Source organism: Piliocolobus tephrosceles, chromosome 2 (assembly GCF_002776525.5).
Source record: "Piliocolobus tephrosceles isolate RC106 chromosome 2, ASM277652v3, whole genome shotgun sequence".
Lineage (NCBI taxonomy): Eukaryota > Metazoa > Chordata > Mammalia > Primates > Cercopithecidae > Piliocolobus > Piliocolobus tephrosceles.
This window is the reverse complement of record NC_045435.1, coordinates 129,800,234-129,813,612: the sequence shown is the minus strand read 5'-3', so window position 1 is coordinate 129,813,612 and position 13,379 is coordinate 129,800,234. Positions and strand designations below refer to the sequence as shown.

At 38.8% G+C, this 13,379-nt stretch overlaps 1 protein-coding gene across 2 annotated transcripts in view; it reads right to left on the bottom strand.

The window, feature by feature from the left end:
• Window positions 1-3,820: 3,820 nt before the first annotated feature.
• The window catches only part of EIF2A (eukaryotic translation initiation factor 2A), a 31,704-nt gene continuing 22,145 nt past the window's right edge, over window positions 3,821-13,379 (bottom strand). The window contains exons 11-14 of one of the 2 annotated variants that reach the window (XM_023232078.2): window positions 11,154-11,267; window positions 6,251-6,379; window positions 4,789-4,854; window positions 3,821-4,213 (exon numbers count right to left, since the gene is read on the bottom strand). In XM_023232078.2, the coding sequence (XP_023087846.1) occupies window positions 4,148-4,213; window positions 4,789-4,854; window positions 6,251-6,379; window positions 11,154-11,267 (375 nt within the window). In that variant the 3' untranslated portion in view covers window positions 3,821-4,147. The remainder of the gene's footprint in view (window positions 4,214-4,788; window positions 4,855-6,250; window positions 6,380-11,153; window positions 11,268-13,379) is intronic. The other variant, XM_023232079.2, reaches the window with a different exon arrangement.

Below are 13,379 nucleotides of genomic sequence, written 5' to 3'. Positions count from 1 at the left end.
TATTATCAATATACTGAATAATATGTCCATAAAGCAAGCTGTAAAATATTTATATTTTAAGCTTTCTAGTGATGAACATATTCTATAGAAGAAAAAAGATCACTTTACTTACACATTTTCAGGAATGTATTAATACTGTAGGAAACTGAATAGCATAGGCTAGGTCTGTTTCTCAAACTTTGCTAACATATTGGAACAGCCTGGGAAATCTTTGAAAAATACTGATACCTGATTTCTACCACTAGATTTTTTTTTTTTTTTTTTTTTGAGATGGAGTCTTGCTCTGTTGCCCAGGCTGAAGTGCAATGGTGTGGTCTTGGCTCACTGCAAGCTCCACGTCCCAGGTCCATGCCATTTTGCTTTAGCCTCCCGAGTAGCTAGGATTACAGGCGCCCGCCACCACGCCCAGCTTTTTGTATTTTTAGTAGAGACGGGGTTTCACCATGTTAGCCAGGATGGTCTCGATCTCCTGACCTCATGATCCGCCTGCCTCAGCCTCCCAAAGTGCTGGGATTACAGGCGTGAGCCACTGCACCCGGCCCAATATTCTTATTTAATTGGAATGAGGGGGAACTTAGGCATTTGAATTGTAAAAGTTCCCCAAGTGATTTTAATGTGCAACAGAATTTGGGAATCACTGGCCTAAGCTATCCTGAGGATGAAAAGCATCTCCAAAATCTCAATGGTTTAAAAAACAAGTCTATTTCTCACTCATGCTACAAGTTCAAACTGAGTCAGAAGGGGGATTTTGCTTATCCTCCTTCTCTGCCATCTCAACCCAGGCCTCAGGGTCCATCACACCAGGGGAGAAGGAATGAAGAATCATGTACTGGCTTGTAAATGATTTTATGCAGAAACAATTCACCTCGCTTCTCCCTAACATTTCATTAACTGAAGCAAGTCACTTAGTCATGCCTAATTTCAAGGAGATGGGGAAGTGTAATTCTCCCACATGATCAGGAGATAAGAACAACTAGAAACATTGGTGAGGACAGTAATGTCTCCACCCCACCTCTCCCTTTTTTTGAGATGGGGTCTCACTCTGTCAGCCAGCCTGGAATGCAGTGGTGTGGGCTCACTGCAACCTCTGCCTTCCGGGTGATCCTCCTACCTCAGCATCCCCAGTAGCTGGGACCACAGGCATGTGCTATCACGCCCGACCTATTTTTTTATTTTTGGTAGAGACAAGGTTTTGCCATGTTGCCCAGGCTGGTCTCGAACTCCTGAGTGCAAGCAATCTGCCTGCCTCGGCCCCACAAAGTGCTGGGATTACACATGTGAGCCAACGCACCCAGCCCTATATCCCATAGTTTTATATCAATGCTTTTTTTTTTTTCTCTTTGAGACAGAGTCTTGCCCTGTCACCCAGGCTGGAGTGCAGTGGTGCGATCTTGGCCCACTGCAACCTCCACCTCCTGGCTTCAAGCGATTCTTTGGCCTCAGCCTCCCGAGTAGCTGGGACTACAGGTGCGTGCCACCACACCTGGCTAATTTTTGTATTTTTAGTAGATACAGGGTTTCATCATATTGGCCAGGTTGGTCTCCAACTCCTGACCTCGTGATCTGCCCACCTCAGCCTCCCAAAGTGCTGGGATTACAGGTGTGAGCCACCACACCCAGCCAATGATTGTTTTTATAATTTCCCCATGCCACATCTTTTGGTACCAGGTCTTGAATCTTAAATTGTCGTCTATTTCATTTCAAAAACCAACTTATAAGTCTACAAGTAAGTATATCTACAAATAATTTGATTTTTTTTTTTTTTTGAGACAGAGTCCTGCTTTGTTGCCCAGGCTGGAGTGCAGCCACGTGTTCTGGGCTCACTGCAACCTCCGCCTCCCGGGCTCAAGCGATTCTCTCCCCTCAGCCTCTTGAGTAGCTGGGATTACAGGGGCCTGCCATCATGCCCAGCTAATTTTTCTATTTTTAGTAGAGACACAGTTTCACCATGTTGCCCAGGCTGGTCTCGAACTCCTGGGCTCAAGTGATCTACCTGCCTCAGCCTCCCAAAGTGCTGGAATTAGAGACATGAGCCACTATACCTGGCCACTTCAGTGACTTTTGTTAACATTAATGTGCATCACTGTGAAGCTAGTGTGTGTGTGTATATATTTGTATATATTATATAGTATACATACAGTGTATATATATTTATATATAGTATATAGTGTAAATATCTATATATTATACTATACTATACTATATATATATATATATTTTTTTTTTTTGAGCAGGAGTTTCACTCTTGTTGCCCAGGCTGGAGTGCAATGGCGCAATCTCAGCTCACTGCAACCTCTGCCTGCCAGGTTCAAGCAATTCTCCTACCTCAGCCTCCCAAGTAGTGGGATTATAGGCATGTGCCACCATGCCTGGCTAATTTTGTATTTTTAGTAGAGATGGGGTTTCACCATGTTTGTCAGCTGGTGAACTCCTAACCTCAGGTGATCCACCCACCTTGGCCTCCCAAAGTGCTGGGATTACAGGTGTGAACCGCCATACCTGGCCTCCAAAATATTTTAAGGGAGTACAGAACCACTATGTTGAGTATAAGCTGGGCATGGTGATGCAAGCCTGTAGTGTCAGATAATTGGGAGGCTGAGGTGAAGGATCACTTGAGTCCAGGAGTTCAAGGTGCACTACAGCCTGGGAGACAGAGTGAGACCCTGTCTCTAAAAACAAACACCACCACCAAAAAACCCCAAACAGAACAGTGAGTATATGCCATCATTTTTTAAAGTGTACGTATATGTATACTTGAATACCCATATGGTATCTATCATTAGAAAGATACACAAAAAACTGGAAAATGTGGTAGTGGAACAGACTTAATTTTCATTGCATGCCTTTGTATTGTTTGAATCCAAAAAAAAAATCCTGTGTGTATACTTTAAAAAAAATTTTTTTTAAATAAAGGATTTTATGGGCCAGGCACGGTGGCTCATGCCTGTAATCCCAGCACTTTGTGAGGCTGAGGTAGGTGGATCATGAGATCAGGAGTTCGAGACCAGCCTGGCCAACATGGTGAAACCCCATCTCTACTAAAAATACAAAAAATTAGCTGGGCATGGTGGCACACGCCTGTAGTCCCAGCTACTGGGGAGGCTGAGGCAGGAGAATCACTTGATTCCAGCAGGCGGAGGTTGTGGTGAGCCAAGATCATGCCACTGCACTCTAGCCTGGGTAACAAAGTGAGACTCCATCTCAAAAAAAGAAAAGAAAAGAAAAACAGGATTTTATGTTACTACATAGGATACTCTTACAAATTAAGAAGAAAGTCAAACATCCAAACAGAGAAATGGGCAAAGGAAAAGAAAAATAAATTCACTAAAGAAATACAACCAACTATCAAACATGGAAAAGTACATAACCCATCTCTAACAAAAATGAATGTATATAACAGTAACAAACTATCATTTCTCCTTTATCAATGTAGCAAACATTTGAAAGCCTTATCACTTCTGATATTGACAACAGTGTGGAAAACTTTAAATGGTGCAAGTACAAAGCTTGAGATAGGGCAATTTGGCAGCATCCATGAAAACTAAGCAGGGTGCTTAGTGTTACTAAATGATACATTACCTGAGGATATAGGAGTAGTGTATCATAGTAACCTAAAGCATAGGCTCTGGGATTAGATGGCCATTTCCTAGCTTTGAGACACTGGCAAATTTCTTAATTTTATGGCCTTAGTTTTTTCATTTATAAAATAGAGATTATAATAATTACTTCATAGAGTCTTGTGAGAATTAAGTAGTTTTACATGTCCTATAAATTAATAAAGGATATCTGAACTAAGGAACTTACAATAAAAGCAAAGTGATTAAATTTAAAATGTCTTTATTCATTTATATGGTATATATCACTCTCCACAAAAAAAATGACATTTGTCTTTCAATCTGTCAAGCTTAGCTAAAAAATTCATGTATCTCTTTTCTATATCACATATTGACATGATATAGGATGCAAGATATAAATATTAATTCAATAGACATTATTAAATAATTTTACTTATGTAGAATCTTGGATAAATGGTTAAAATTATAGATTGACATTAAGTGTGGGAACAGGAATATTCTGTGTATTAATGGGTTTAACAGAAGATGTGTTTGCACTGATTTCTGGTCATCAACTTGCTTTCTGTGAATCTTTAAATACCCAATTCCAAATCTTCCAGCTCCTGGAGAAGGGCTGTTTCTTTCTGAATTTTCTCCAACTAGAAAAGTTTAAAACAATGACGTTATTACGAAATAGTGGATATGTAACCAAAATAATACAGAAAAAAACATGATATTTCTGACAATTTATTATGTTCACTAGTAAACACAGATGTTAAAACACAGGTTAGAAACAAATTCTAATTTGTTATCTGGTATGAATCAAGAGTGAAAAGAACAGACACTGTTTTATTGTATCCCTTTGGGCCCAAAAAATTTTCAATTCTATATTTGGGATTAAAATTGTTGAAAGGAGGAGGGAAAAGGCAAACAGGGCAGTACAACTTGAGATAATAATCTTATATTTGTCTAATACAACAAATTGCTATTATTTTCAATAGTAATAGCATAGTATGCCTCTTAGGAATATTGACTTTTTCATTCACATGAACCGTATCTCCTCTATTTAAAAGTAAAGCTATTTAAAAGTAAAAACATTAAAAAGAATATGGCATATGGTTTTCAAAATAAGTTTTTAAAATCTATGTGCTCTTTTACCTGACTAAATACTTGTTTATAATAAAAGGGGAAGGCTGGTGGTCACCACAAGCCTAAATGAAAATGCAGAAAGTACCTGATTTTTTTCTAGCTGTTTTCCAGTTGCTGCTTGTTCTTTCAGTTGTTCAATTGCTTTTAGTTTCTGCAAACATCAAATATGAGTCAAGTGGAAGGAAGTCACTTCAAGTGCAAATTTCCTTATTAAGAATGTGAAACTCAAATAAGGAGATTAATAATCTTACATTTGTATCAAGAATGGTCTGTTAAAATGCTAGGATACACTATTTTTAAAGTTAAATGCTTTGGGAGGCCAAGGCGGGCAGATCACGAGGTCAGGAGATCGAGACCATGGTGAAACCCCATCTCTACTAAAAATACAAAAAATTAGCCAGGCACGGTGGCGGGCGCCTGTAGTCCCAACTACTCAGGAGGCTGAGGCAGGAGAATGGCATGAACCCGGGAGGCAGAGCTTGCAGTGAGCCGAGATCACGCCACTGCACTCCAACCTGGGCGACAGAGCAAGACTCCGTCTCAAATAATAATAATAATAACAATAATAATGATAAGTTAAATACAAAATTGTAAATGTTAAAAACATGAGATTTGGCAAAATATTTTTCTCAGGCTTTTAATTAATGTTATCATGTATGTATGTGCATATGTAAATGTATCAGTAATGGCACATTTCAATGCACCATTGGACCTGGGTGATGTTTCTGGCTTTGAGAGAAATCTCAATGAGAGCATTCTGAAAGACTGTCGGTCCAAAGTCCTGCCCAATTAAAAAGAATGAAAGAGAAACCTCATAATGCAGCTGTGAAGCAGCTTGTTTTATCCCCAGGACCACCCCAGCACACTGGCTGCAATATCACAAGTCAATACACTTCTTTTTCATCTCTGTCTCTTGATCTTCAAAACTAGAATATCTGCCCCTACTTATCACAAGGTTTCTAATGAAACACTGGGTATAAAAGTGTTCAGTGGCCAGGCATGGAGGCTCACGCCTGTAATCCCAGCACTCTGGGAGGCCAAGGCAAGTGGATTACGTAAGGTCAGGAGTTCGAGGCCAGCTTGGCCAACATGGTGAAACCCTGTCTCTATTAAAAATACAAAAATTAGCTGGGTGTGGTGGCGCACACCTGTAGTCCCAGCTACTCGGAAGACTGAGGCAGGAGAATCACTTGAACCTGGGAGGCGGAGCTTGCAGTGAGCCAAGGTTGTGCCACTGCACTCCAGCCTGGGTGACAGGGCAAGACTCCGTTTCAAAAAAAAAAAAAAAAGTGTTCAGTATATTTCTATGCTAATGCACACTGAATTTTATTACTCCAAAAATCAAAGTACTAAGAGTCTTCAGACATTTGTGAATAGAACTAAAATCAATACCATTTCTAAGTGACAGTGCTTCTAGTGAGAAAACGAGAACTGCTGATACCAACTTCTTAGATACCTGTCTTTAGACATCTAAGTACTACCTTATTTATATAATTTTCATGTATACCTTTCAATATGCACGTCTATTTTTCATTTAAGTCTCTCACCTTCTTTAGGTTCTTGATTTTTTTGTCTATCTCAGGGTCCCCAGAAATTGACTGAGAGAGAGTGCTTCGTGGTGTGCTCTGTGGGGCAGGAGTAGGTGCCAAATCTGGACTCCTGTCACTTCTTGCTTCCTGCAGGAAATATTTTTTAAAATTCAATTTAAGAAAACCAAAAACATTACAGTATTTAAATCAACATAGCTTTGGTATATGAAATACAGAAACTAAATATGTGATTTTATCCACATTTTATATAAAAAATCTGAATTAAAGGTCTCATGAAGTATGCTACATACTCCCATATTAGAAATAAAATGACCTTATCAGAGTAAACTCGGAGGTTTCTGTAACAGCAAACAAGCCTTCCAAACTTTTGGATATTCTGAGATGTGCCAGTAGATAGACAGTTTGAACATATGAGAGGGCTTTTCTATTTAACGTGTTTCAAGTTTCACTCTTACAAGGATCTCTCCAAAACTATAAAGAATATGTATGATCAAGTATATGTAATGGATTATGCTACAAGAATAAGAATCCTACAGATATTAATTCATAATCAGATCAATTCAGCTCTGCAACAAAGTACCACAAAACTTTTTTCCCCTTAAAGGGATGCTATATTGCTTCCAATATGATCAAACCTCTGATAACTTTTCTTGTCCCTCCTTACTGGTTCTGAATCACTTTTATTTCTGCTAAGATGCTGTATACTCTTGCCCCTGGCCTTTGTGTACGTCTCCCTTAACCATGGTTTCAGTAACCAGGGGTCAACTGCAGCCCAAAAATGTTACATGGAAAATGCCAGGAATAAACAATTCATCAGTTTTAAGCTGTGTGATGAAATCTTTTAGCATCCAGCCTAGGACAAGAATCATTCTTTTATCCAGCGTATCCACAGTGTATTTGCTCCCCACCTATTTTTCACTAGTAGCTGTCTTTGTTATCAGATCGACTGTCACAGTATCAACAGTACTTGTGTTTAAGTAACCCTTACTTTACTTAATAATGGTCTCAAAGTGTAGGGTAGTGATGCCGGCAATTCGGATACGCCAAAGAGAAGCTGTAAAGTGCTCCTTTAAGTGAAAAGGTGAAAGTTCTTAATAAAGAATAAAAAATACTGTATGCTGATTTGCTAAGATTTACAGTAAGAATAAACCTATCCATGAACTTGGGAAGAAGAAAAAAGAAATTAGTGCTAGTTTTGCAGTTGCACCTTGAACTCTCTATCTTCTCTATCTTCTCTTTCTCTATCTTTGGCTACTTACTTCAGAGTCAGGACTAAGAAAGCCTGGATAAGGTGAGATTCCGTCAAGGGCCTTTTAGCTTTGTTCCATCACACAGCCATAACTTTTACTAACTTCAGCCAGTCGTCCCCAAAATACATACTGAATAGTTTATCTTGCAAGTTGAAAACCTTTGCTATTACTGGAAAAACAACTCAAAAAGCAACTCCGCAATGAGGGATTACTGGTATCACCTTTGGTATCATCTTTAGTAAAAAAACATGTGTAGGTGCTTGATGACTGTATTGGCTCTTTTAAAAAAAAACTGACAGTTTGTATAAACTTGTAACTGAGAGTTATAAATTTATAACTGATCAGCCCAGGTGATCATACTATTTTTTTTTTGGAACGAAGTTTCGCTCTTATTGCCAGGCTGGAGTGCAGTGGCACGATCTCGGCTCACTGCAACCTCTGCCTCCCTGGTTCAAGCGATTCTCCTGCCTCAGCTTCCTGAGTAGCTGGGATTACAGGCATCCGTCACCACACCCAGCTAATTTTTGTATATTTAGTAGAGACGGGGTTTCACCATGTTGACCAGGCTGGTCTTGAACTTCTGACCTAAGGTGATCCACCCGCCTCGGCCTCCCAAAGTGCTGGGATTACAGGCATGAGCCACCATGCCCGACGGTGATCACACTATTACCATGAGCTATAAAGAGTTATACATTTATAACTGAGAGTTATAACCATTATTTATAATAATCATAATTTCATTATATTAATGTGAAATATTAAATAATTTATAAAACATATAAATATAATTTGTATATTATTTATATAATTAATATAATTTAGTATATTAATGGTTGTTATAATTATTAATAATTATAATCATGTAATTATAAGTAATTATTTATATAATAATTATAAAGGAATCTTTGTTCAGTATCACCAGTGGTCATATTAAAAATATCTTTTGATAAAGTGGAAGAAACTTTGCTTATAAAAATAGAATTCTAAGTTGAGTGGGTTTCAGAGAGGCCCTAAAACTCAAAGGGCATCTTCGTTACTAAGTTGTAAGGATACTACTAATGTGTTGTAATATCCAGGGCCAGTAGAGGTCCCTACTTGTACTGATGAAGGGACAAGACTTGCTTTTATACAAATCTAATATCAAATGCATGAATCAGATCATTTTTACTTGGAATATCCTAAAGCTGACCAATTAAGATACTTCTGGGGATGAAATATATTAACTACAAATGAGCAGAATGGTTTTTCTAAAAGTCCAGATTTTGTTTTTTTTTTTTTTTTTGAGGCGGAGTCTTGCTCTGTCGCCCGGACTGGAGTGCAGTGGCCGGATCTCAGCTCACCGCAAGCTCCACCTCCCGGGTTTACGCCATTCTCCTGCCTCAGCCTCCCGAGTAGCTGAGACTACAGGCGCCCGCCACCTCGCCCAGCTAGTTTTTGTATTTTTAGTAGAGACGGGGTTTCACCGTGTTAGCCAGGATGGTCTCGATCTCCTGACCTCGTGATCCGCCTGTCTCGGCCTCCCAAAGTGCTGGGATTACAGGCTTGAGTCACCGCGCCCGGCCAAAAGTCCAGATTTTGGCAGAATATGGTTGCAGGAGACAATTCTACACCTTAAAATAGTAACTGCCTCCCAAAACACATAACCAGCCTAGACCTGTCAAAATTCAAGAATTATCAGCAAGACTGTACTGGTGATATAGCAATCAGCTGTTAAAAATCTGCTCTTTCTAGGACGGCCACAGTGGCTCACGCCTGTAATCCAAGCCCTTTGGGAGGCCAAGGTGGATGGACCGCTGGAGCTCAGGAATTTGAGACTACAGCAACATGGCAAAACTCAGTCTCAAAAAAAACCCCAAAACAAAACAAAACCAAAAAACCTACCCCCATTTCCAGCCTGAAAAACATAGCGAAAACCTGTCTTTACAAAAATGAAAAAATTAGTTGGGAATGGTGGTGTACATATATAGTCCTAGTTACTTGGGAAGCTGAGGCAGGATTACTTGAGCTAAGGGTTTGGGGTTGCAGTGAGCCTTGATCATGCCTCTGCATAACAGAGTGAGACAGAGAGTGTCTCAAAAAAACAAAAACAAAAACAAAAAACCGAAAACCCTACCCCTCTGCTACGGTCTGACATATTGGTGTTTCCCCAAAATTCATAGTTTGGGACCTAATATCCAATGTGATAGTATTAAAAGGTGGGGCATTTGGAAAATGATTAAGTCATGAGGAGTAGCTTTATAAAAGAGACCAGCAAGAGCTCCACTGCCCCTTCCACCATGGGAGGACACACAGAAAGAAGGTGCCATCTATGAGGAACGAGTTCTCACCAGATACCAAATCTGCCAGCACCCCAGCTTTGAACTGTGAGCAATAAATTTGTTTATAAATTACCCAGTCTAAGGTAGCAGCCTGAATGGATTGAGATTATGTACTCTGCCTGAATTGCAAAAATGTGATCACCATAACTTCACTAACCAGACATCCCCAGCCCAGCTGATCACACTGTCACCATGAGCTATACAATATCACAATTTGCAATTATTTATACTGGTGTGGCTTTTCAACTACATTAAATAAAAAATATTCTGGAAATATCCCATTATTTGGGTACTTCTGGTATTTTGATTCCCAGTTAAATAATTTCATATAGTACTATAATACTGAGTGCCCAAAAGGCTTTCTAGCCATGTAATTTCCAGCTTCTCTTAGTAAATATATGCTTCAAGGAAAGCAAACTACACCACTTTACACAAGTGCCACCAAAAGGGTCTACGGCAAGTAACATGCTACATAATACTATTAGTGTCCCAGGTTATGATGTCAGGTTCCGTTTCTTTTGTCACCCATAATATAGACAGGATTACTTAGAAATTCATAGGCAAACACAAACGAAAGATATTCTGCCTATTTAAGTCTAACTACAACTACATTTTATAACGTAAGAGCCAAGATTTTTTGTGTTTTCTTTTTTCGAGTCATGGTCTTGCTCTGTCATTCAAGCTGGAGTGGTACAATCACAGCTCACCGCAGCCTCAACCTCGCAAGCTCAAGTGATCCTACCATCTCAGCTTCCCAAGTAGCTGGGACTATGGGGTACATGCCATCATGCCCAGCAAAAAATTTTTTGTAGAGACAGGGGTCTCACTATGTTGCCCAGGCTGGTCTTGAACTCCTGGGCTCAAGCAATTCTCCCACGTTGGCCTCCCAAAATGCTGGGTTACAGGCGTGAGCCACCACACTTGGCCACAGTCAAGTATTTAGGACCACAATTCTTTAAATTTTAAGGCTTAGTGCTAACTTAACTGCCTTTTTTTTTTTTTGGAGATGGAGTCTTGCTCTGTCGCCCAGGCTGGAAGGCTAGAGTACAGTGATGTGATCACTGGTCACTGCAACCTCCACCTCCCAGGTTCAAGCAATTGTCCTGCCTCAGCCTCCTGAGTAGCTGAGATTATAAGCCATGCCCAACTAATTCTTGAATTTTTAGTAGAGACAGGGTTTCACCACGTTGGCCAGTCTGGTCTTGAACTCCTAACCTCAAATGATCCACCCGCCTCAGCCTCCCAAAGTGCTGGGATTACAGGTGTGAGTGACTGCGCCAGGCCATAACTATTTTGTTTGTTTTGTTATGAGGAAATTAGTGCCCCAAATACCTGCTTTGCGGCTTTCTTAGCTTCATGCTTCCTTTGATTTTTAAGAGCTGTTTTTGATAATGGCTTATCATTTCCTGATTGTGATTTCATATTCTGAGGTGGTTCCTCTTCATGCTATGGAAAATGTAAAATAATTTTGAAATGGAGTCCATGTTGTAAACACCTACAACAACAAATTATACACTTCTGCTAATATAGGATAAACTTATTTTATCAAATTTAAGATCATTAGCAAAGATTATTTCAAAACTCATTGGTAGTGGCACACTCCAACTGTCAGGATGGATTTAATCAGGATCTTCCTATTAGTTGCTATATCTTTCAATCATATCAGAGCTTGCAAAATTCACTTTAGTTTTGTTCAAACAACAGAATTTTTCTTAGCACTACTACAGACACATGAGTCTTATGAAAACTAGATACCAACAACAGCTTCTTCTGAGGCCTTTTTGGTTCTAACTACTGTCAACAGAAATCCAGTTGCCTCGCTTATTTTCTTCACACAAAGAATTACTTGCTAGATCTTCACTTGTAAAATCAGAGATTAGAAGATTAAAAATAAAAGCAAATGAAAAACCAAGAATAGATTATAAGAAAATAAGTGAAACAGAAAGGAATAATTAACTAGATAATTATAAATCTGGGACTGACATAATGAAGAGGCCAAAAAAAAAAGTACATGGTTTGTCAGAATACACAATGAAGATAATAATTTCCAACATCAGATATTTATGTAACCATGTAACAACTATATTCCACAATAGAAAATATAGTGAATTATAGGTTCAATGTATCTCCAGAATAGTTTGATAACATACAAGTGATGGCACTACAACTCCCTATCAGATTCATGTACTTACTGATTTCTATCTGTATTGTTATTATTTTAATGTTAACTCTTAGACTCTATCATAACTCAGCACATCAAAAGTATCAGCTCTCCATGAAGTTTCATGAGTACTAGGTCTCAGATCTGCATTTTACTTATAAGTCCTATGTGGAAATGAGCAGAGCTCAAACACTTAAGATGCAGAATAATAAATAAGAAACCATAGAGTGACTTTATCTTAGCAAATGCATCAACTATTTCAGGTTATCAAAGTTCTGGGCATGTTCATACTCTACTTGAAACAAACTGAATATTATGAGAACCCACATTTGTAGAACAGCAGACACATTTAGAGTGCAAAGCTTTTTCATTTCATGTTTACCCATGTTGCATAAAATGCTACATAAGTGATACAATATTTGCTGAACATTTGTTTTATACATAATATGAAAATCCTTTCAATAGCGGGCTCTTCTGTAGTAGTTCGCTTTGGATAAAAAGTTTCTGCTCAGGAGAACTTTGATTAAAAATGATGTAAGAAGAAAAGGTAAGTTACAAGTCTCTTCCACACTTATGAGCATCATGTAAGCCACTGAGAGCCTTTCACTTGAGACGAAAAAATCCACACAACTACTATAAATCATGAGTTTTTTCTGGTTTTGGTACTATGTGCTCATTATGCATAATTTTGTTCTTATTAATAAACTTTGTTTATTCAGTTATATCAGTTATTATGGGACTGCTTTTGATGAACACATTTTAATTTCTCAGCTCAATGCAACCTCCTCCTCCAGAGCTCAAGTGATTTTCCCACATCAACCCCCCCGAGTTGCTGGGACCACAGGCAGACACCACCATGCCCAACTATTTTTTTAAAATTTTTAGTAGTGACGGGGCCTTGCCATGTTGCCCTGGCTGGTCTCAAACTCCCAAGCTCTGGTGATCCATCCGCCTCGGTCTCCCAAAGTGCTGAGATTACAGAGGGAAACCCCTGCGCCAGACCAACTAACACACTTTAAAAGGTGAAGGTTTTTTGGAAAGCTAATAAATATTCTTTTAAGTATAATTTATATATAAATTTGTACTTATAAATTTTTTTTTTCTATGGGGGAATAACCCAACACCTTTTTTCCCCTACTGCTGTGTAACCCTCCTCCTTTGTAAAGTTATCTACCACGCTGTCTTTGTTTCTCGTAATTTCTTGACAGTATTTTCTTTGTAATTTAGCTCATTTCTGGAATTAGATACATGCAGAAATTTCTAATTAATGGGCATATAGCTACTTCAACTAAAATGATTTGACAGGACCACACAATCATGCCATATAAAAAAGCAACAATTTTTTTTTTTTTTTTTTTTGAGACGGACTCTTGCTCTGTTGCCCAGGCTGGAGTGCA